Here is a 25,334-nt window from a genome sequence, read left to right on the forward strand (position 1 = left end):
ACGTTTTAATAATCATTCTAATTCTATGAGTAGCTTGTTCAGGTGAGTTTGATCAGGGTTGGAGCTTAACTCGTTATAACCACGCTAATGTTAGTGCTTTTATAACATTACAAGTATTACATTTCTACTTTCAAACCTGGAATATTTAAACGTGTTGTTTGAATTGTTCGTGTTAAAGGGATAGTTCACCCAAAAATTAAAATTCTGTCTTTATTTACTCATAAAAGAAGATATTTTGAAGAATGTTTGTAACAGAGCAGATAGATAGAGCAACCATTGACTACCATGGAAGGGAACAAAATACTATGGTAGTCAATGGTTGCTCTATCAGCTTTGTTACAAACATTCTTCAAAATATCTTCTTTTGTGTTCAGCAGAACAAAGAAACTCGTACAGGTTTGGAACAACTTGAGGGTGAGTAAATGGTGACAGAATTTTCATTTTTGGATGAACTATCCCTTTAATTTCTGAAAGGGATCGTAATTGGAGATCTACCACTAGATGGCAGGATCGCACTAGTAGTCTCCAGATAATTTGGATGCCAAGCGGCCAGTCTCATACTGAATCCGAGATCACCCCTTAAACCCCCATTCGTTAGTCCACTAATATAGTTCACTTTAAGGAGTGAATGAAAACGTCCACTATGGTTTCGGACACCACTAAAAATGTCTGTCCCTTCAAACAATGCCCTATTTGAGGGTATATGGGGCGATTTCGGATTCAGCCTCAGTCTGACACTTTTTCCTACATTTCATATAACTGAATAATTTGTAACCATAATGTTCATTCAGACTGAAAAAAAAACCGATACACATTAAAACTTAACTAAATAAAAACAAGACACATCAATGATATTGCATATCTTTATAGAAAAAAATAATCTTTCACATTTCAAAACGTTTTTTTTTTTGCTTGGTTTTTCAATGTTTCTTTGTTTTTTGTTTTTTTTTGGTCAGTTTAAATTTTTATAGTTCCTACATTTACGTGGTAAATAAACATTTTGGCAATAGCCATGCTCGTTCAGTCTCCGTCCTTAAAGGGTTCCATGACCCTTTAACGTCTTCCAGCTGAGGTGGTAGAGACAATCTGGAAGTCTCCACGTTTCAGGGATTCGGCAGACTGCCATTCAAGAACAAGCATTTAAGACAGCCCTGCTTAAGGTAGAACGGCCGTGCTGCAGTTGTATTCTGCTCCTCCTGACGAATGTCTCCGGATGATAAATGCTCCTGGCTCATCTTCCATTCTCAGCTCGATTTAATGCAGAATAATTAGACTTCAGTCCAGTTTAGCCATACTGATGAGCCATGACTCATCAGTAGTCAAAAGGCACCGAGTGTCCAACACAGACTGTGGCTCCTGTACTTCTTTACACATTTCTTCTGATTTACATATCTTAGTATCTTAAACTAAACAGTTCAGACAAGAGCAAAACTGACATGAACAACATCTCCCTCCCTCAAAAACAAGGACAAAAGTAATGCAAATGTAAATATTAAACACACACAAAACCAACCATAGGTGTTGCCCAAGTCATTCTGCCAACTGTAATTAGGTAACTAGAGTGATGAGAGTTTAACACAGTACAGGTATTTGGCCTTGTTAACAAAACGCCTCTCCAAGCAGTTTGTAACAATGACAGCTGCAACCACACTTGAAGGGTTTCGTGCAAATGGTTCAGTGCAAAATAATAATAATAATTTTGTGCAGGTCAGTTGTGTGAAAGATACTGACAGGCTGACCGCGACCCTTTCCGCGTCTTATAGTCCTGTCAGAAGCCTTCATTTGATCTATACCAACATGCCGACATTAAAATGACAAATTATAAGCTTATTCTGAGCTCCTTCTCGCATACATCACAAGGTGACTTTTACATTTTACATGGTAAAATATTTTAAAACAAGTCCCAATTATTGCAGATTCATTTCTCATGAATAAATGGACAAACCAGCATTAAATTAACCAGAGCTTCTCACTGTTTGCTGGTCCTTTTAGAATCCATTCCGTGGGTAAATTACTTAGGGCCTATCAAAATTAGACATACTTTAAAATAGGTTTTGTTTTTGTTTTTCTTCAAAATGACATAAAATGTAATGGTTTTCAAAAACATACTGAGTTAATTTGGCCAGTCTGTATAGAGCAGGTGAAACAAACTTTCTGCCCTAAGAAACTGATAAAGGCTGAGAACACTACCACAAAGCAAACATGCAATTTAAAGTAGTTTAGAAAAGGCAATTCCTTTTCACTGCTTTGAACCCGTCAAATGTAGATCTTCACATTGTAAAGCTGTTTAGATGCCTACTGAGATGAAGCGGATGAATTATCATGGATACTATAAAGTACCCATAATCAATTTTTATAGCAACCATGCAGAGAGGAAAGCACGTGGAAGATTTCGGGAAAAAAAACAAACAAACATAAATGCTAATCGATCTGAATAAGTGAAACCAGAACTCAGACGACCTGCTGTGTGCTGAAGGAAGCCACAGCCGAAAGCTTATTGAGATATTCATCTTTAGATAGATACAGTCTTAAAAGTGCTAATTTAAAAAGAAAGTTACAGTCGCTGAACCTTCTCCTACCCTTTGTTAAATTTTGCTCTGGTCTCACTATTCCACATTCAAATGAAATATCTGGAAGCCATATTAAGCAAGCGCCTTTGTCCAATCACTCATTTCCTGTAAACAGTGACTCAAATTGGCTTTTTTTTATACAATTTGATACCTTGAAAACGGACAGTTGGACACTTCTCTCAAATGAATAGCAACAGCAAAAAACAAACAAAACAAATGGGGAAATAGTAATAACAACAACTGAATACAAATAATTGCACATTAACCATCAGGGATAAACAAAAAGTGAGTACACACTAACAAAATTACGTAGAAGAAACATGCAAAATGACAGTAGGGGTGAGCGATTGCTTTGCACTTTTTTTTTCTTTCTTAATTTTCACCCTTGGCAAAGAAACTTTTCACAGCAGTACCTTATGTCACAGCGGTCAACTCAGAGACAACAAATACAGAGACGGAGACAGATCTCTCCTTGTATTTTTTTGTCTTGATTTCCGTTGCACCATATGTTTGTGTCCTATGCGATCATGTATTGTGTGATGGCTCGGAGTGCGTACAGCAGCTCGGCCTGCAGACGGGCCTCCATCACTAACAAATTTACATGAACCTAAAACACAAAACGACAGAAACACTATTATAAAGTATCATACAGTTATTTAAAAGTAGATGATATTAATGACAAATCAATGTTAAGTGGTCTCTTAATTATATATAGCTCTGGAAAAAATTAAGAGACCACTTAACATTGATTTCTCAATGTTAAGTGGTTTCTTTTTTTTTTTCGATCTTCACGGCGAGAACTAAGTCAATCATTCAGATGATACGTTTTTTAAATACATCAGTTATGCATCGAGTAAAAACGTTGTACATTTACAATACAAACTGTGCAGTCCTGTAAAATATGTCTAATAGTCACAGGAGTTTGGCATCAGTAAGAAGGGGGAAAAAGTATTTAGAGGCCCAAACTAAAGGAAATATGCAATTTCGTACAGTTGCTGATATTTCTATGGTCAAAAATCTGAATGCATATAGCAGTTGTCACTCTATATCTCCCAATAATATGTCTTGCTAAGATAATATTTAAATGCTTAGTTTTATTATCAAAGCTCTGTAGTTTTTATTGTGGGGGCAAAATGCAATACAATAAAAGTACAAATAGCCTTTCCTCACTTGAGATCTCATTTGACACTTGAGATAAAAAAAATAATAAAACCAAGATGTAAAAAACAGATGGTACTGAAGTGCATGCAGCACAAATGGGAAATCACCTTCTCTGAAGCTTTGACAGGGGCACAGGACAGTGGGCATAGAGGGGTCTTGCTGGAGTCGGGGTAGCAGGCTACAGCTTTAATGTAAAGTTTCAGTCCACGCTCCAGTAACCGGTTAACTTCCCCATAATCGTAGTCATCGTATCTGAAGGAAAACATGTCAATGTTAAGTGCTTTGTTTTAGTTTTTTGCATTTTTCAGCATGTTCAAATATAGTTGAGGAGTCAGGAAAAAAAAAACTAATGTAGGAGTGTGTAGTTGAAAGCTTGGATTGAAATAAACTCATTTCATTTCATGTTTTTTTACATTCAAAAAGTGCAAACTAAAACCAAAATGCAAAAGTGTAATAAATACCGAATTCCATTTATACAATGAATGTAGTTCCAGATGGCTCGTTTGAGATCGGGGCTGTGAGGGAAAGGGAGAGAGGCCACATTGCGGAATCGCTCGTCTAACAAATGCCCTATATCAGAGTAGAGCCTGTTTACCAATGAAAAACCATGATCCTCCCACGAATAGTCCTGCACAGAAAGACAAATAAATAGTTCATAACATCAACTTTACCACAGAATTGTAAAAATCGCTAAAGGTAATTTCTTAACCCTTGCTGAATAACATTTTTCCTTTAAAAAAAGGGGAAAAAAGAAATGCGGATTTGGTGCTCAAGAAATATTCTTTATAATCGGTAGGGGTGTAACGGTACACAAAACTGACGGTTCGGTATGTACCTAGGTTTTGAAGTCACGGTTCGGTACAGCAGTTTTACAAAATTGCTTTTTATTTATTTTTATTAAACAGTGGTTTACAGAAAAAAATTGTGTCTTTCCTTAAATTAATTCAATTATAACTAAAAGTTTCTTAAAGATAATGCTGTAAAACTATATAGGGAGCCCTTAAATGTTTCTTAAAGATAATGCTGTAAACTATATAGGGAGCCCTTACTTGCACGTTATTACTATAATATTAAAGGTTAACAACAGAGCCCAAACTATTAGCCTAAATTCAGCTGATATTCAAATGATATTCATTTGAAGCCACAAAAGAAGATATTTTGAAGAATGTTTGTAATCAAGCAGATAGAGCAACCACTGACTAACTTAGTAGGGAAAAAATACTATGGTAGTCAATGGTTGCTCTATCTGCTTTGTTATAAACATTCTTCTAAATATCTTCTTTTGTGTTCAGCAGAACAAAGAAACTCATACTGGTTTGGAACAACTTGAGGGTGAGTAAATGATGGCAGAATTTTCATTTTTGGGTGACTAATCCCTTTAACTCCTAAATCTAATTATAAAATAATTTTTTTATCCAATTTGTAGTTGAAATATAATCATTTACACACAGCGGCTGTCATTTTCATGACAGATTTATCTAAACATACATTAAATAATCAAGACATCACTAACAGGTTAAGTAGAATTAATATATATAGGCTAATATAGTGCATATATTTAGTGAAAGAGTTGATTTCTCTAGAGAACTAACAGTTGGGAACACTGAATGACTTCTGAGGTAAATGTGGTGCTGCCGCGTGACATTGTTTAGAAGCTGTTTGACGTCTTTCCGCGGTTGAAACACTGATTGAGCGATTACATGACATATGATATGTTTTAGTAAGTGTTAATGTATCCTCAACATACCTTAGATATTAATTCATGTTTATTCTTTTGGAAGAGATGATCGCCCGCTTGAATTGATGCACCTGTCCTATACAGTGATCAGTCGTCACATTAAATAGTGTCAAAAACGGCATTTATCGGTTGAATTTCGTGATGAAATGGACTGAACACTTAATATGTTCGAGTGGGAACTAGGATTGAAGTGTGTTCCGTGCTTAAAACATGCTGACTGTTAACTGTTAAAGATTGCATTCGGAACCATTCGAACACAGGCGTGCACCGAACCGAAAGCCCTGTTCCGAAACGGATCGGTATGAATACGTGTACCGTTACACCCCTAATAATCGGTGTTGAAAACAGTTGTGCTGCTGAATATTTTTGTGGAAGCTGTCATACAACATTCTTTACTTTTTATTAATTGAAAGGTCAAAAGAACAGCATTTATATTAAAAAGAAATCTTTTGTAACAACGTACTTTTGATCAGTTTTATGCATCCTTTCCCCAAACTTTTGAATGGTAGTGTTGGGATAAAAGCAAGTAAGCAAGTAGTAAGCTGGGATAAAACAAATTATATTAACATCAAAAACGTTGTTTAATGTTATTGATTCTTGATATTTGATCCTATTTATTTGAATGGGAATTGGATGCAACTCCTGTAGTAGCATGAGCTGTAATTCTGACCCTTTAGTACCCTTTTAAGCTACTACTTTTGGTAGGTGACACCCAATGCAAACTCTCTGTCCCCACCTGCACCCGGAATACTTGGAAATGGTCCTCCTCCCGTCTGGCAAATTCCTGGTAGCCGAATTCTGGATCTGTGACGAAGCGGGAGGGGTCTGTGGAAAATATGGCCTCCTCCTCCTCCTCAACATCTAATATGGAGTTGCATTTGAGAAAGAGAAAAGCAGGTTACGAAAGAGGGTCCATGAGAGAGAGATATATACACACAAGAAAATGTGCTCGTGTAAAAATAACTAAACATTCGTCCCAATCCAAAATTACACTTCATGTTTACAGCAGCGCTGGGAAACATGGTTACATGACACACTGTCTTTAAACTGGTGAACAACATCTTACCAGAATGTAGGAGTGTCTGTGAATGGAGTCGGTCTCCTTTTCTTTCCTTAATCTCCTCCTGTGATTTTTGAATTTGTTCTAGAAGGCAAGCAACTTCGCAGCTGGAGTCTAGGGACTACAAAAAAGGCCACTGTTAAAAATAAGACATGCTGGTTTTGCCTATATTACAAATGACTTTACAATGCTTGCACACCGCTGTAGGGTTGTCAAAAATACTGTTGCTTAAGAACCATGCTGATAGGTAAAAAAGAAGTAATGATAGCAGTCTTTCTACAGTGTCGATAGTGCCAATTGAAAGTATCCAAATGGTGTCACCATTATCAAGCCAGTCACAATCAAAATATTTGTTTGCCTATTATAAAAAAAAATACAATAAAATAAAAAATAAAAATCACAAAATGAGTAGAAAGACCAACTTGTGATGAATGTATGAATGTCTGTAGAATTCAGTTCTTGTAGTGTTTTTAATATAACTGAAGTCGTTTTTTTACACTACCATTCAATTTATTTGATCAAAAATACAGTAAAAACAGTAATTCTGCAAAATATTACTACAATTAAACACTTTCTTCACTGTAATATATTTTTAAATGTAATTTATTCCTGCTGAATTTATCATCTTCAGCAGTCTACAGTGTAACATGATCCTTCAGAAATCATTATAATATGCTGTCAAGTAAGTTATTAAGTTGTTTAATATTTTTGAGAAAAGATTCTTTGATGAATAGAAAGTTCAAAATAACCTAATTTGAAATAGAAAAATATTTATTGTCACTTTGATTCTCTCTCTCTCTATCTCTCTCTCTCTCTCTCTCTAATCAGTTAATACATTTAAAATTAACCTATTTTACAATGGAGTAATGGAATTGCGACACAACTCTATCCTGTATATTTTATCTGATTTTTGTTATTTACCAGCTGCCTAATCTAAACCTGAACAAATCTAATTCAGTCTCAAAACATCTTTTAACAACTGAAACTGAAGTGAATGATCATACCCTTCGCCGTGGTGCCTTCTCTGTGGGACCAGCAGGGGGCGGCGATAAGGCTGTGTTGCCGTTGGCAGCGTCACACAGACAGTAGCCAGGGGGCGTGCCGTGATGCACTCTGGGAGTGGGAGTGGCATCCGAGTCAGAACCAGAACCAAAAACAAAACTGCAAAGGGAGTGACAGTGAGCCAGAAGAACCACCGCCTGAACGAGCTCAGCCAGAGACCAACACTGCTCTCCCGTCTTGAGCAGAGCCTGTATGTGCGAGCGTGCCGTGAGCCAAGGCTGATGGGCCAGGACCTTGTTGATGTGGTCAAGGTGCTGTAGACGTGGGGGTGCAGCTTCCAGCCCCTGAAGCCATAACGGGTCTCCCCCCACACGCAGAAACTGAGCTGAGTGCAGAGACACCAGGTACCTACAGTGATGCCGTGCTGCAGCCTGAAACACAAATCAAATAGTCATCAAATCGAAGCAATAAAATTGAGGTATAATTTGAGCCTGTGAACAACTGTAGAGCATGTGTAAGTAGGACTGGGCAGTATGGTAATATATTTATCGTGGCAACAATATAAAGTCTATAGTTAGAAATGTCACTATATAGTTAATATCCGCGATATGCAAATATATCCACGTAGCACAATACTACTTAAAGTTCTTGAGACTTTAAAGAAACGCACGACTGAGGAAAAGAATAGCACATACAAGATGTTACAAAGAGTTATTCTTTCCCCACCACTGATGGAAATTTCCGGCTTTTTGTGCTTTCCCTGTTCAACGGTAGTGGAGTTTGGGTGCTATTACACATCTTTTGAAAGAGTACTGAATCTCCGGATCAAAACACAGGTGAAAAGAAGAAGCAGAAAAAGAAATATCATATGTAAGCATATGCATATGTAAAATAACGTAATAATCAACATTAAACAGCATATAGATCAAAACTGCCTAAAGTTACTGAATGAAATGTCGACTCAGGACGAGCTATAGGACTGTGCAAGCTTTGGGGGTGTTGATGGACTCAAACTACTCCATCTATGTTTTGGTTATCTTTCTGAATCTGATCTGGATGTAGTCCTTGACAAAAACACATTTTTCTCAGCTTTTTGCTCAAAATTTCTTTTTTTTTAGGAAACTTGCCCACATTCAAGTGTTGATAAAGAAGGCATTAAGCTAGAATAAAACAGGTAAAAGCAGAGGCTCTGTTCTTTCTTTTGATATATTGCATGTTCCGATATTCATACAACAAAATATTCTGGGGGCCATGAAATTTTGTGTAAACGATCAAAAATGCTGGAGGTGACTGGCAACTTTAAAAAAAACACTGGTGGGGAAAGAGTTAAGTGCAATAAGCAGTTAAAAAAAGAGCTCATTGCGGTGCCTGACCGCGATGACCATGCTGACCGACACACACCCGACATGTGAAAGCATGCACATAGAAAGACAGCATGCATTCCCGAATTCAATACTCTTTCGCAGCTTGTTGTGCTTGAATGGTTAAAATACACACAATTGTCAAAATGCCCATTGTGTGGAGTATCCATGTAAGTGAATTAGCCCCCGGTTTCAGACAAGGTTTAAGCTAGTCCCAGACTAAAATGCATGTTTGAGGTGTTTAAACTGAACGCAACTTGCACTGGCATATCTTAAAATATGTCAGTGCCATTTTTTTGTCTCAAGGCGTACACAAGTTTATGCCACGTTTATAAAAGCTACTTAAATGTCCCATTTGAACTAAGACCTAATCCTGGCTTAATCTAAACCCTGTCTGTGAAACCAGGCCTAGAAGTTAGGCCTATGACTTAAACAGTTAGGTGTAACCAGATGCATGACAGTAAATTATATCTATGTCATTAATGTTGATGTTAATCAAACAACAATAGTAAATCAAACTTTATTTTTACATTAGATTATTCAGTTCCTGTTGTATTTCTTACTATGTTAAATAAACCTACTGTACTAGAATTAATTTGTATATTTATTCTCAGGGGCGGACTTACCATTAGGCAAAGGTAGGCGACCGCCTAGGGCCCCCGAAAGCCAAGGGCCCCCTTAAATGCTCTTTATATATGATACGTGTTATGCGCGGATGCACAAGCGGTTGCTGTGGTGTTCATTACCACGACAACCGCCTTTGCGTCCACGTTGAACGTGCATCTTGAAGAAAGTGTCGGGCCTTATGATTTCCGCGTTTCTGAAAACGCGTACATGATTACGGAATCCATTCATAAAAACTAAATGTCATGGAATGAATGGCGCAGGCGCACGGTTTCGTTTACTACTGCAGCAAGCGCGACGCTTGCCTTCACAATTTATTCAAACAGAGACATAAAACATGCAGGATTCATATTTAAATATCATTTTTTCCATTTAATATTCACATATACTAGTAGTCCATATCACGATTTGATTGAAGTGTGCTGACATGCATTGGATTTATTCATCCAAAATTTGACAAATTCCGTGTTAAACAGTAAATTCCAGTTTTATGACTGGATTCCGTCTGCGTTTTCTGCATCATGGAAATCATAGGTACAAAAATGAAAAGATTTGTTTAATTTTCATTGGAATAAAAGATAAATGTTGTATGCCTTCATTTGATTACCAGAAAAATGTAAATACATAAAACAAAAAATATATATATATTGTTAAACGTTTAATAAATTGTTGTTAAATCAAACAAGTTTCATGATTTCAATTAATTAGAAATGCTTTTTGATTAATACAATTTAATATAACCATCCAGAGTAAAATTTAAAAAAAGGAATCTGGAAAAAAATATTATACTGATTTCATAGGGCTCTACAAGTGAAAATGTCATGCATCTGAATTAAATACGGAGCAACAGTGCATATTATGTTTATCGTTTTAAATTGCGCTCACTCATTTCTGTGAAGGAGTAGATGACGCATGCACAGTTACTTTCCACACAGGCACACTTCATTTTTGGTTGAAATAATTCTTGTGTGTGTGTAATAATTTCCTTCAGTCTAATTTAAATTTGTGGGGGTGGAGGGGTCGTGCAGCAGCAATAATTACAACCTGAAATTAACCTCAAGGTTGTAAATGTGCAATTGTATAGGCCCCCAAATCACTAAATCCGCCCCTGTTTATTCTATTGTATTATCCAATTGTTTGTAATTTGTTCCTTTGTACTTATTTTTAATAACAAAAATGCTATTGTTATATATATCGTTATCGTGAAATAAAAGTTCTCATAATGTGAAATAAGACTTTGGCCATAATGCCTGGTCATTCTGTTCTTACCATGATGGCAATGTAGTGGCGGTAGGGCAGGGGCAATGGGCCATCCATATAGAGGATGTAGTGCTGTGTGCGCAGGAAACTCTCCAGGTATTGTGGGTGAGAGGCCATCTGCTGTGACACTGTGTCCAGGCGCCCCCTGTTGGCCAGAGCCTTCATACACAAGAGAGAAGCACGGTCTTTTTCGGAGTTCACCATCACCTGCCAGAAGAATAAAAAAAAAACAACACTGAGAAATGTACATACAAAAGGAAGATAACAACAACAAAAAACCTCTTCAATGCTGTTTTTGTATTTAAAGTTTGTTAATCTCAATGGAACCACTTTAAAATAAAATTCACTAGTGCTTGAAGCATTCCTCAAACACCCCCCCCCCCCCCCAAAAAAAAAGGAGTAAAGGAATAATAACAAACAAACACAGCTTCTGCCACAGGTCCTGTGGGTATAAAGGGACAGCAATAGACATTCCACACTAAGTGCGACCCACTACCGTTTTGGCCTCCTTTAGTATACAGACTAGACAGACGTCTGTCGACCTAAATCTCCCACTTTCACACCCCAAGATGCTTAAAATACATCCAGATGATAAAAACAGCAACTGGACACCATACCCATGTATAATCACAGGCACCTCTTGGGAGCTGTGGCTCAATCATCCGTATTTAGCATATGGAGTCTATTTTAGACAATTAAGACACCTCGTGGAAAAGAAATCGATGTGAATATAGCAAATATAATGTCCTGATGCCCTTGTTTAAACGGCGTTGAGGAAATCTGCTGACTCATGTCTTCATGCTCTTAAATGCTGACTGTGAAGGCCAACCGAGGCCTTGTTTTGTGTCCGACTGTGGGATTATGGAAATCCTGCCCACTCCCCTCCTGTTTCAGCAACTAACACACACAGTATGAAACTACTTTATTTTTCTGGTGGTGGAGAATACTATGAACCAATTAATATCAATTTCACAATTCCCCACAGACATACGTCACGGACATACGACGTTCAACGAATTTTGAATTCCACTTCAAAGTTTCTAAATTCCATTTTGACACAATAACAGCTCTGTGGAAATGGTTTTAGATTTAGATTAACTAAGCACTGAAACTAAAATGGGTCTAGGCTAATGCTGCACAACATGGGCAAACGTTTTTTTTTTTTCCAAATTCAATATTATTTTAAATCACAATATTAATTTAATACGATTAATGGGGAAGAAAATGCATGCGTGTTAGACCTCAATAATTAATGTAAACCTAACTTTTTTTATACAAGTAAACTCCACAGGGAAATCTACAGGGTTTTATTTTCCCCCTAAATTCTGTTTCCATTCTAGTTTTTCTATTACTTTTATTTTTTGATTATTATTATAACTTTGTACAATTTTACTATAAAAACAGTAATATACTTCTCAATATCTTCAAGTTAAACTGAACTTTTATTTTGGCAGTTTGTCCTGACCTTTTAGTTTCAATGTGTACTTGACAACAGCTTTTCTCAAATGAAATGGTTAAATGTTAATGAGGTGAATTCTCAGAGCAGCTCTGGGGGTTAAGTTCATGTGTACATATAGTGAGACAGCAGAACATGACAAAAGTGAGCCGCTCCTTTACACAGAGACAGACAGAACATGTAGACTTTTTAGTCACATGCACCTAATTGTCTAGATGTGGGCTAATTATCATTGCTGGTACGTGATCAATTCTAGTGTTCGACTGTCTGTACTGGCAGCAGTTATTCCTTCGAGTAAACCGCTGCCCTGTGGGTCTGGCTGGAGTTTGGTTACATTTTTTTCAGGGGAGAGAAGAAGATGAGCTCTGACAGAATGGAAACATGAATGTGGTCACGTATTGAATGAAATCATGTTACATAGTTACGGGGTACAACTGAGGGCAGTGGCCAAAACAGCTCTGGGCCATCATAACTCTTCCTGACACTACTGAAGATTCACACTGATAGCACAGCGTTGCACTGTGCCTAAAAACCCTTTGAGTCACTATATACTTTATCTCCAAATACCACTTAAAATCACATTAAAGAACTTCTGGGCCGCAAATATAAGAAACATACTTCACTGAATGGATTCTTCAAATAGACAGATAGCTTTTCCTGAATCAGTGTCCAAGTACTCTTCAAATTTAGAGGTGAAGCAATCTCTTAAAATTTGGTCACAAGTTTGTAAAGAGTTTTCCCTTCATGGAGTGGCAATTTTTGCCCCAATAATGAATATCAATATGTTCATGCACTCACAAACTGATGGGACTGTGATTGTCAAAGTGCTTAATTTACTACAGGATCTGTATGACTATGAGGGTTTTCTTTCTTGTGAGCAACATCCCTCATTCACATTTCTTTAGATATTTACAGTTACGTAGTTTTTGTCATGCTCAAAAACATAGCCATTACCACCACCTAAATCTACTTTACAAACCAAATGCAGAGAAGATTTTTGGAACGGTGTATTCAATAATGAATTCAGATCATCAAGATTTCTTTGACCGTATTGAAAAAACATTGGGAAGATGAGCTTGAAGTGCAAATGCCAGAGGAGTCTTGGCAAGATGCTTTAGATAGGATACATTCTTCACACACTATCATTCAGTTCAAAATTGTTTATAGATTGCACTGGTCTATGGGGAAGCTGGCCAAATGTTCGTCAAAAGTAGATGCAATATGTGATAGGTGCAGAACAGAACAAGCCAGTCTTTCACATGCGTTTTGGTCATGCACAAAACTTACAGGCTTTTAGAAATAATTTTTTTGCTTAATCTCAGAAGTACCGGTACTTCAGACACCAACTGAACCATTTCCTTTTACTTCTATATTTGGAGGGCCAGAAAATGGTACTAGTCTAAATAACAGTTCTAAAAGTGTGATAGCCTTTGCCACCTTTTTTTTTTTTTAGCAAGAAGACTTATACAAATAAAATGAAAAGATAGGCATCCACCTATATTGTGGACAGTGGATTAGAGACCTCATGCAGTATCTGACACAGGAAACATTTTTCAGTAAAAGGCAATAGCTGTAAATACTATGTTGCTTGGCAGCCGGTCTTGACCTGGATATGTAACATGGATCCCAACTTAATGATACCTTGACCAACTTCAGTTATTAACCTCTGTTAACACACAATATTTTTGCCATTACTATTAATAAGTCTTTGACAAGAAAAAAATTAATTCACATTAAAGAATTCATATCATTGAAAGTCTGCTCACTTTCTTCAGTGTTGATTGTGAAGGAAAGTATGTGGGTAATAAATTACGCTCAGGCCTCCAGATTGGCCTTCCCTTCCCAGCTCTTCATACAGTGGCTGACATAAAGGAGAGGGTTATAAATAGTTCTGGACGACAGCTGAGATAGCACTTGCATAGATAAGATAGAAATGCCATTCCTGCGCAAGGGACACCACCAAGAAACAAAGATATAGTATATAGTAAACATCTCTCCAGACAGGTTCTTCGAGTAAACATTCATGTAAGAGCAACTTAAACACAAAACCTTCAGGTCAATATTTGCATCTTAACCCAATTTAACAGGCATTTTTAATCAAAGTGAAGTTCTACATTGAGGTGCAAACTGTGCTTTGTTCTCTATTTGGAAAATGTGGCAGCCAGCCTAACCCTTTTACTGAGGTATTTGAATGACTGAAACTCAACATTTAATATTAAGAACATTTAAAAAAGACACTAAAGCTGGTTGATTAAACAAAAACAAAGACACTCTCTTCTATCAAGGAAAATATCTGTATCAAGTAGGTGCTGAAAGTATATGTTTCTGCCTGAGATAGTATCTTGACATTCAACAGAGTCAAGGCTTGCAAAACATGCCAAACAAAAGCACCATCAACTAACATTACAGTTACCTAGAAAGTCAAGCATTTTGATACACGCTCCAGATCAAGTGCCTATCAAAGCATATTCTAAGGGTGCACACCTGAAAGTCCGCCCCAAGGTCCGAACCAAAGTTCATGTTTTTATACATTTGGTTAGTTTTGGTTTGGTTTCACATTGCAATTATGCGCGCGCACTAAAGAACTTTACATGGCGTCCTGTCGTCATCATCTATGTGGGCTGCATCTTGACACTGACTACGTTTACATGGACAGCAGTAATCTAATTATTGACCTTACTCTGAATAAGACAATAATCTGATTAAGGCGTTTACATGAGTTGCTTTTAGAATATTACGTTCATGTTCCCATTTTACATGTTACAGAACATAGCTCGATTAATAGTACGTCATTACGTACCCATGCCACGCTACGCTGTCCGTCGTCCAATCATAGCGCGACTTTCGTAGGTCTGTTCAAATCAATGGGCTCAGGCAACCCGCTGTAACTTTACCTGCGGGTGTCGCTGTTGGACAGTGTGACTTTATAAAAACGAGTGACTTTTATACTTTTTAATGTAATATATATATATATATATATATATATATATATAATTACATTAAAAAGTATAAAAGTCACTCGTTTTTATAAAGTATAATAAAATATATATATATAGTTTTATTTTTTGTATAAATTGTGTCTTTCAGTTTTTTTAAGAGACACTGCCCATCTTGCCTCCTTCTTGACAGCCAACATTTCGAATAATAGCTTTGATTAATGATGAAAATTAAGGTTTCAAAATCGTGATTGTTTGGATTGTTTTTTTCTGCCATCGAGCCACAAGCGCTCACTGAATGGCCATATGGCTCGCGAGCCTAGAGGTTCCCGACCGCTGTTGTAAGCAGACAATTATGAATCTGGGATTACAGAAACAAACGTATTGTATTTTACTTTTACAATGAGCAGAATTATTACAACACAAAGAAAAAAATTATAGAGGAGGCCATGTCCGAGTGAGCAGTCAAGCAAGACACGCAGTCACGCACCATAGCAACACGTCATGGCAACGACATTTCAGACTGAAAGATACGTAAAAGATAAACGGGAATGTGAGCGCATTGTTACTGTTTTGTACGCGCGGTTATATTAATTATAATCCAAATTCTGTTTTATTTGTCACAATATTATTGATGATTGTTTAGAGGGGCACTTTATATACTTTTGATACGAGCCCCCAAAGCCCTCCCCTCTGCACTTGCCTGGTGTGTGTGCCTGGTGTGTGTGTCCTCTCACAAAATGCGGCGAAAACTCATACACGACGTTAATAGTTAGATTAAGGTGTGTACATGTCTACAATGCACTTGGATAATGCGACTAAAATAGGCATACTCCACATGTCTTAATTCGATTTTTGTTTAATTCGAGTATGGCTTTAACCGGATTAAGGTAATTAGAAATTGCTGTTTACATGGTAGTTTCTTAATCAGAGTATGGTCTTAATCAGATTAATATCGGAGTATTGTTGTCCATGTAAACGTACTGATTGATTGGTTTGTAAACGGAGGTGCGTCTGACGTCAGCATCTTTGACGAGAATGAATGAACAGATGCATATCGTTGCCACTAGTGAAAAGTGTGCATTGCTTGACTATTTCTTTACATTTCTAATTGTTTTATTTAAAAGTGGACATTTCAAGCTTTCTATACACATATTTCTCATGTCTGTGAGGCAAGTAGCCTTCTGAGTTTTGGTTTATTTATGAGACATGTTCAAGAGCAATGCAAGAGCAATCGCTCCGGCGCCTCCATGTTATGACTGTTGTCTATTTGCTTCTTATTTATAAAATCCAGGTAATTGGTTGATGAAACATTGATTAAAATTAAGATACAATTCATACAAAAATAAAGAAAGGCAAAGGGTTAGGTCTACAAAACAAAACTTAATGAAGTGGTCTGACATATCGCGCATCTTTTCACTTTTCATAATCAATATAGCCTAGATTAAATTTAAAAATAACATAATATTTAAGCATAAACAGGAACTTCCTGTAAACCATACAGAAAATGCTTTCACACTAGAAACGAACCAAACCTTTGTTCAGTTTGATCCAGACCGAGACTACCTCTTTTCGTAGGACCACATTTCGTCTGTTTGGTCCGGACCGTGGTCCGGGGGAGGTTTCACACCTGTAATTTTGATTCAGACCAAACTGAAAAGTCTGAAAATCCGGACCAAACAAGGTAGGTGTGAAAGGGTCCTTGGTTTAAGGTCTATACATTTGTTGTGTCCAAAATGACACTATACACTATGTATTCTACCTTCTAGTGTATGAAGGTTATTCTGTTAAACAAAGAGTGTGATAGCCCCTCCACCTCTGGTAATGAAATCTGAGGCAGTAACTATGAAACAATTAAGTTTCCAAAATGTCACACTTCTGTTTTTTCAGGTAATTAAGTGCATGATCATCTGGGTATTTCAAGTTTAGTTTTCAGTATGAACGGAGTATTTCTATTACAACATGAGACAGACACTATATATATATTTTGCATGTTTTAAGACTATAGAAGTGAAAATACAGTCAACTAAGGACCGTACTGGCAATAGGGCAAAAGTCATTTAGATAGAATTAAGATGTTTAAGTCAGTTTCAAACATCAGATCAAACACTAGTCTCCATTGGGACGCTATTACAATTGCACTTTCCCTGGTAAACATATCACATGTCTCAGAGTCTGTTTGCAATGCCCAAAACTCCTCAGCGGTGACCCAGAAAAACAGGCAACTGCAAATACAGATATATTCAACAACATGCTATCATGGTTCAATACAGAGTGTTCATTTCATAGCCTGTATCAGCAGCTACACAAAAATCACAAGGGGAGTCTGAACGAGACAAAACAACTTGCAATTAACTACTAATGAAACTTCAGAGGGAAATTAGAGACTAATGCAAGTCAGATGAGGCTGAGAGCCACTCATACACCCACACAGATGCAGCTCAACGAAACGCTGCAGCAGATGCTGTCAACTGAGGTTTTTTTTTTATTTTTTTTTTTATCTATACCAAACTGCAATCTACAAAAGTTAAAAGGTTACACTAGATATTTAGAGTATCCAGTTCATAAATAACACCAGCCCAGATCATGGTCAAACGTGTAAGGATATTTTTAAGTTTAGGGCAATATTTGTCAATACAGGATGCCTCATCAGCACCAGTAACATGCACCGACATGTCTTTACCAACAGTCAACACGAAACAGGAAGTCAGTCTCATATCCTCTTGGAGAGTCCCTTTAAAATTCAGCTGAAATCGTATTTATTGGGTAAAGGTGCCACTTTAAGCTATTATAATTCCTGTTTCTGTGAATAATGACAGCATGCATGGTCTAATAATTTAGTTATTTGTTAGAAACGTGTTAATTTGCTAAAGAAAGCAGAATCTGTGGGATATTACAGATACAAAAAAAGTGCATGATCACTCCATGAACAAACAAAACAGTGTTTAGATTTGAATACATTTGCATGTACCCTTGCATTGAGATTTGAATAAGTTCATGTGTTTATTCTAGCTGGTCAAAAGGTCAAAATACCAAATAATAATAATAATTTAATAGGGAATAGAGAGTTTAAAGGGACAGTCCACCCAAAAATCTAAGTTTACTCCAAGAAGAAATCTTTGACTCACCGTTCCAAACTTGTATTATTTTTTTTAATAAAAACATATTCTGATAAATTGCTTTTATTTTTTGCAAACAATGGTCATCAAAACGGTTTGGTTACAAACATTCTTTAAAAGATCTTATTTTATGTTCCAGAAGAAAAAGTCATACAGGTTTGGAACGGCACGAGGGCGAGTAAATGATGACAGAATATTTGGGTGAATTATAACTCTTTAAGTGTGCAACATATTGTCATTCGCCAAACCAAAATAACCAAGACAGCAGACATAGTGAAAACAGACAAATATAAGCCTACTGCTCGTCTTTTGTCATTTGATGACGGTCTAAACATGAGGCTCTAAATGGCGGGGGGCTTCAGTTCAGGGCCTGAGTCCAGAATAAGAGCAAGATGCGATATTCAATCTGCATTCTCAGAAGGCCTGGAGGGCTCCATCCTTGACTTGCGCAAATGTCCCAACTGCAGTTGCACAAACCCAATCTCTCTGCTGCCTCTCTACAAAGGAAACACTATTTTGGCCTGCCAACCTGGAAGGCAGGAAGAACAAAACAGCCAGCTGCACCTCACTGGGGGTTGGACTGAAACAAGCCCTGCAGCAGACACACACACACACACACACACACACACACACACAGTAACAGACAAACATGACAAGCCACATATGGATGCAGTCAGACAACCAGGAAGACTGACATTTACATAAGCAAACAGTATGACATATATTCAGCAGCTTGCATATGACGGACAATGAAGCAAAGGCAGATTATTGATGAATAACATTTATGTTAGGAAAGTCCAAGCTTTGGTCTGCTGGTGAAATCGGTTAATTACGGTATTCTGCGTTGTGGTCTTCCTATCCAGAAGTGAACCATGGTGTCAGTTATTCCTCACATACATACAGACATACATACATGCATACATATATATACACATGACATTATCCACTTCCTCCCTCTATGCATGCTTAACAGATTGCTATTGCATTAAAATGTTCTTCACCTAATTTCACCATAATGTTCTGACAAGGTCATAATAGCAGGATAGTCAGGATATCACTAAATTAATATGCATGTATGTATGTATGTATGTATATTTAAAATATGCTCTCTATGTGAAAAACATCAGGGGTGCTTTGAAACGCATTCTGTTTGTGCCATTTTAACAATTCTATACAGACATTTTTCCTGACGAGTGTCTCTTACAAAAGGACTAGTGGTTAGTTGAAGGGAAAAGGGACCAGGTTTATGATGTTAAAAATCCAAGAACAAGCCTAGGGGATTTTTTCATGGCCTGGCAAATGAGAGCATATTTCTGAGAAATGATTAAATGACACATTCCTCTATTGTTCTCCTGTATGCGGAGCAACGCCGTCACAACAGCGGCCCTCTCAGGTTGCAGGAGGTACTGCAGGCGAATGAGGAGAAAAACAACTTTGATTGGCAGTACATCAGCATCACATCGCACAAATGGAGAAAGAAAGCACTCACACTTCCCACCACCAAAAAGTCAAGCATGAAGAAATGTTAATAAACGTTAAATCTTCCCTTAGAGTCGTGCAGACCGCCGTGTCACGTCTTATGGATGCAACTACAAAGGGCTTTGTGTTCGCGCGACATGAACTGCGAAAAAACACTACGACAGCGCTACAGACAAATGACAGATTTTCATTTTCACAAATGCTTATATACAAGCTTTGGCAGGATGATAAAGCATACAGTCAAAACATCGAATTAATACCAGAGGAGAAAAATAACTCACAGTGAGTTACATGAATGTCCCTATGCAGATACGACCAGAAAATACCTTCATGTATGAAACAACAAAAGATTTACCTTTTTTTAACAACTCAACAAAGGGCTCAGACGTGACGGAGAGCGTCAAACCCACAAAACTTCAACATGCAAGCTTATTGTCAGATAGGTTTACATCATTTGATCATTAATCTGCACCAAAGGCTTTTCAAGATTGTTCCAGACTGCAGTCTTAATTCCCAATGAAGCTTAAATGTGGAACATCTCCAGAATTAACAGCAAAACGTCAGGTTTTTCAAATGCACACATTTATGAGTGGTCCAAAAAATAAGTGCAATATGAAACAATGGCCATCTAAACTGAGCATATGCGCGACAAAGGAGACTTAAAGCTGATCTTACTCTTTGCTATAAAAGCAATGGTTTTTCACAGCTTTTCATTACATGAAACACACAATAATATGACAAAATATGTCACTATTGTAATGCGAGTTCAAAGCTGACTTGTGTTACAGATGAATAGCAGCAAAAACGTCTTCAAAGTACAAGTAAAATGAACTGTAAGACTGCAGCTTTACACCGTGTAAGCACTTTTGTCTTGTCATAAGTGAATTTTCATTTCAGAAACAATGAATAGCCTATTTAATGCAATGAATTAGCGTTTAAAACTCGAAGTGTATAGTCACTGTTGAAAAGTAGCGATTAGAATAACAATACCGACAAATGAACGAAAGACAGAAGATTCTGCAACTAACGTTATATGTCATTATATATGACATTCGCATAGGCTATGCATAAAAAATAACGGATATCATATATATATATATGGATTTTATTTCAAAGTTAATGACACGCGTTACTTATGCGTTCGAGAAGCGTTTTAACATGAATGAATGAACGACATTAAAGAGTCTGGCTTTTGCTAAGGACATGAACTGTCAACTTTGAAAACTTCCCAGTAAGAGTCTAGATACGGTTACGGTTTAACGTACAGTTAATATCTTCACTTCAGTGGTGTATGTTACCTGATTTTGAACAAACTGACACTGGGTTCCAAGGCGATAATCCATGTTTTTCGTGCAGATGATCATTTTCCTCCCTGTAAGTGCATGAATGCGACTCCTCTGGCTTTCTTGATTCTTCTTACCGACTCGCTAACAAAGGCCAAGCCGCTATGAGATCTACATGTCCGGACATACAGCTGCAGTGTCAATGGGTGAAAAAACAGTTGACTGACACTTCCACAGTGATGATGTCCAATCAGAGAGATGGAAAGGCGGGTCTAAGAGTAGAGCGATGGCTAATCAACTTTCAGTACTGGATTTTTTTTGTTGTTGTGACGGCTGTGTTTGTCCGACATCTGAGCCAATGAGCGCTAGCATGTGGTGGAAAAGTACCTGTCTGTTAAGGAAGTTAAGCCCGCCTACTTTCGTGACGCAATGCAGCCTGACAACTGATTACAATATCGCACTGTCTGTGAGAATATCTTATAGCTTGTTTTGAATGAATTATTTGGCCGTTATTTCAATGGACCAAAACTGTAATAGACATTCAAATGGACAACATACATCATAGTCTTACTGCTAAAGAGAAAGTGTTTAATTTAAATATATTTTAAGCTCTGTATTGTTGTAATCTAATATTTATAAGAACCTTGGAGTCGGTATGAAATTGAAGTTGAGAGTCTTTTCTAACCTGTTGTGGCATATCCAAGTGAAATGGCTTCTCGAGCAAGAAAAAATGTTTTTTATTGGAATAATTTATTTAAAAAATTTATATCGAAAAAAGATTTGGTCCTTGCAACAAAAATACTTTCTCGTTATTGTTAATACATTTTGTATATTGTATACAAAGTTGTATATCATAAATATGTAATCTCTGTATTTTTGCAATTTAAAAAAAAAAAAAGAAAGAAAAAATGTAGCATGATTTGATTTGTCCGTTGGGAATCGATTGGGTCATTGGATCTATGGCTGTGATATTGGTGAATGACAGGTTGTCCCGCCCTCGCGCCAGTAAACACGTCATCACAGAAGAGATTTGTTTTTATTAAAGATTACAAGGGCACATGTATTTAAAAAATAAACGGATAAATCATTTATAGTAAATAGGCTACTGCAATGTTCCATAAAAAAAACGATGGTTTTGATTTTATGTTGACTTTAAGAAGAGTTTAATTTTAGTGAATCCTGACAAAAAAAATCCAAATCATTCATGGTTCCCATTTCCTCCAGTTGAGACTCTCATATAAAGGCCTTTTATTTATTTATTTTTACTTTGTAACAACTGAAATATGCTTAGTCATGCATTTGGAAAAGCTCTGACTATGACTGGAAATTGCACCATAATGCACAAGGAGACTGTACATTCTGGGAGATGCAGCAGGCCCGTCGTTTATTCATGAGGTCTAGGACAAACTTCTATGGGTGTGACCATTTTAATATAGGCTACTCTGTAACATTTAATTTAGAGATAATTTAGGGAAAAAACACTATACAGTGGAGAAAAAAAGATATATATATAATATATATATGTATGTGTGTGTGTGTGTGTGACACAAAAGTGCTTATTCAACTCCAGTTCTGTTCTCTTCAAGTCAGAGTGATCTTAACAAAAAAAGCCTTTGGGCTCTCATTGTCTGGACTCATTCCATCATCTCTCCAACTAAATGAATGAATAGGGCTCTTGTTTTGGTAAAGGTCTTAGTATTTGGAATACAGTCAAATTTGTGCTTTTAAACTAAGATGATTTATTTTATTTTGGATGAAGAAACATGGGATCCCTGTAGATTAGATCATTCAATGAATGTGCATCAGACCTGACCCCAGACACTGAAAATGTCATCGCATTCTTTTTTTAATTATTATTAATGTTTGTAAAATGAGTATTGCAATCTTGCAATGGAATATTTATACCACGTTTTTCTTAAAGGAGGGTGGAAGTGTGAAATAACAACACATATTTTATTCTTATCACTGTTTGATTATCTTAGCAAAATGTAACAAACAGGACAGAAAGTTACGGTTTCTGTTGTAATTGAGAGTTTGCTGACAGTTTGCTGACATGCCCTGTTTACTCAAGAATGTGTCTATGGTAATTAGGATATCATTTGCATGGTAATAGATAGAATTTATGAAATATGCCACAGAGCAGTAAAACATTTGCGTAATATTAAATGCATTACTTCTTTGCATTGTGTATGTGTGTGTGTGTGTGTGTGTGTGTGTTAAAGCACACTGCACAAATCACATTCTGTTTTGTTAATCAAAGTACATTCTCCTACATGGAGGGTGCACTGTAAACTAATACAAGCCTCTTTTAATCTTAAGCAGAACAACCAGTTGATTCAGCTGCCTCACTCTTCTGGATCCCTCAAAAGTGCCAGTTACTGCATCATAAGTACTGAGGGTGACCCAGAGTGCAGTGAATGCTTAAAAAACAAGAGCCTCTGTCCCACAAGGAGAAGGGTTTTGTGTTCCTGTGTTAACAGTGAATAACAGACTTGTTAAAAGACAGAAACTCACAATGGCACAAATTGATGCATGAAGCAATGTATAAAACAGCATTTACAAATGTACTTTACAATGGATTAAAATGCAAATGCTTATTTGAAATAAGGCATGTTAAGAATATACATACAATGTATAAAAAATGAAGTTCTTTCTAAATAAAGAACAATAAGAAGAAAAAAAAGCAAAACAGACCAATGGCATCTAAAACAGCATGTTTTAATTTATTATGATTTGCTTTTGTTTTCACTGCCAGTTATTTTATTCACACTGCAGTTTCTTCAAAGTGCAGCCACAAGGGGGCAACTATTCAAACTTTACTTTGAAAAGTTGCACTCATTGCTATCTTTAACATTCATACAAACATTTAGTAATTATTGTCTGATATTACAATATACTTATCTTTGAAGAGACTTCAAGAGAGCTAAATACAAGAACAACATTGAATTGAACTTGGAAATGGTATCATGACACTTCCCTTTTATGCATCACCCTCAACAAACATCTCATAAAAAACATTTCTCAATACCTAGTTATGGGAATGAGAAATTAGAACTTAAATGTACCTATGAAATGCCTATGAAACTACACAGGGGTTGTTCATACAGGAGGAAGTGAGGCATTACGTATTGACCACAGGCAAGACAGCTGCAACCTTCAGTTTGTAATATAGGCCAGTAAGGCAGTTTCAGTTCAGTACTGTCAATCACATTCAATCTTATCACGCATTATGACTATAGACCTTCCAGAATAACTGACATTTGACATTTCCAAATTTCACAACCAGGGCTTTAAAGGGAAAAAACAGCAAGGAGGTATGTGTGCTGTACAACATCAGGGAAGGATGTCACGAAAGATTATAATGGCCATAGACGGTAAAACCGCTAACTGGCATTTCACCCACTCGTTCCTGTCTAATGGCTGCATTCCGCCCACATTGTGCTCTGGTGAAATGCTGAAAAAGACAAATCTATGTGCTGAGTAACACATCATAAAGTTCCTTGCACCTGCAGGGCCTACGTACGTTTTGCTGAAAGTCTGCAGCTGCATGGATGAGAGAGACAAACAAGATACTGATCTTGAATTATATTCCAAGATATCATCATGCCTCAGACATAAAACATATTGCAAAAATACAGTTTACACCCACTTCGACAGCATTCAGACAGGTTGATTGCTTACTAAATATAGATCCAAGATTCCAAGCATTAAAGTTTGTGCAGCAACAACACGCAAATCTATAAATATTCCCTCTCAGATTCTCTCTCAATTTGCATCCAGCTGGGAAAAGCTTGGTAACAAACAGGTATTCATACTAACCAATCACAGGCAAGATGATGACCTCATCTGTTGCTTAATTGCAAGGGACCAGTGGAAAATTCCAACATATTAAAAAACACAGACACATAGCTAGATAGCTATAGCTAGATAGATAGAAAGACAGACAGACAGACAGACAGACAGACAGACAGACAGACAGACAGACAGACAGACAGACAGACAGACAGACAGATAGATAGATAGATAGATAGATAGATAGATAGATAGATAGATAGATAGATAGATAGATAGATAGATAGATAGATAGATAGATAGATAGATAGATAGATAGATAGATAGATAGATAGATAGATAGATAGATAGATAGATAGATGATGGATGGATGGATGGATGGATGGATGAAATATAGATGGATAGATGATGGATGGATAGATAGATGGATATATGATGGACAGATGGATGGACAGGTAAGATGATGACCTCATCTGTTGCCTAATTGCAAGGG

General features: G+C 36.9%; 1 protein-coding gene across 1 annotated transcript; it reads right to left on the reverse strand.

The window, feature by feature from the left end:
• Positions 1 to 850: 850 nt before the first annotated feature.
• sesn4 (sestrin 4) lies at positions 851 to 21,247 on the reverse strand. The gene is made up of 8 exons (XM_079839063.1): positions 21,065 to 21,247; positions 10,786 to 10,983; positions 7,534 to 7,962; positions 6,536 to 6,650; positions 6,206 to 6,330; positions 4,193 to 4,359; positions 3,839 to 3,983; positions 851 to 3,177 (listed from the first exon to the last, which is right to left on the reverse strand). Exons 1-8 carry the CDS (start codon positions 21,128 to 21,130, stop codon positions 3,088 to 3,090), a joined length of 1,335 nt encoding a protein of 444 aa, XP_079695189.1. The 5' UTR covers positions 21,131 to 21,247; the 3' UTR covers positions 851 to 3,087.
• Between the last annotated feature and the right edge of the window lie 4,087 nt (positions 21,248 to 25,334).

Source organism: Gobio gobio, assembly GCF_949357685.1.
Source record: "Gobio gobio genome assembly, chromosome: 16".
Classification (NCBI taxonomy): Eukaryota; Metazoa; Chordata; class Actinopteri; order Cypriniformes; family Gobionidae; genus Gobio; species Gobio gobio.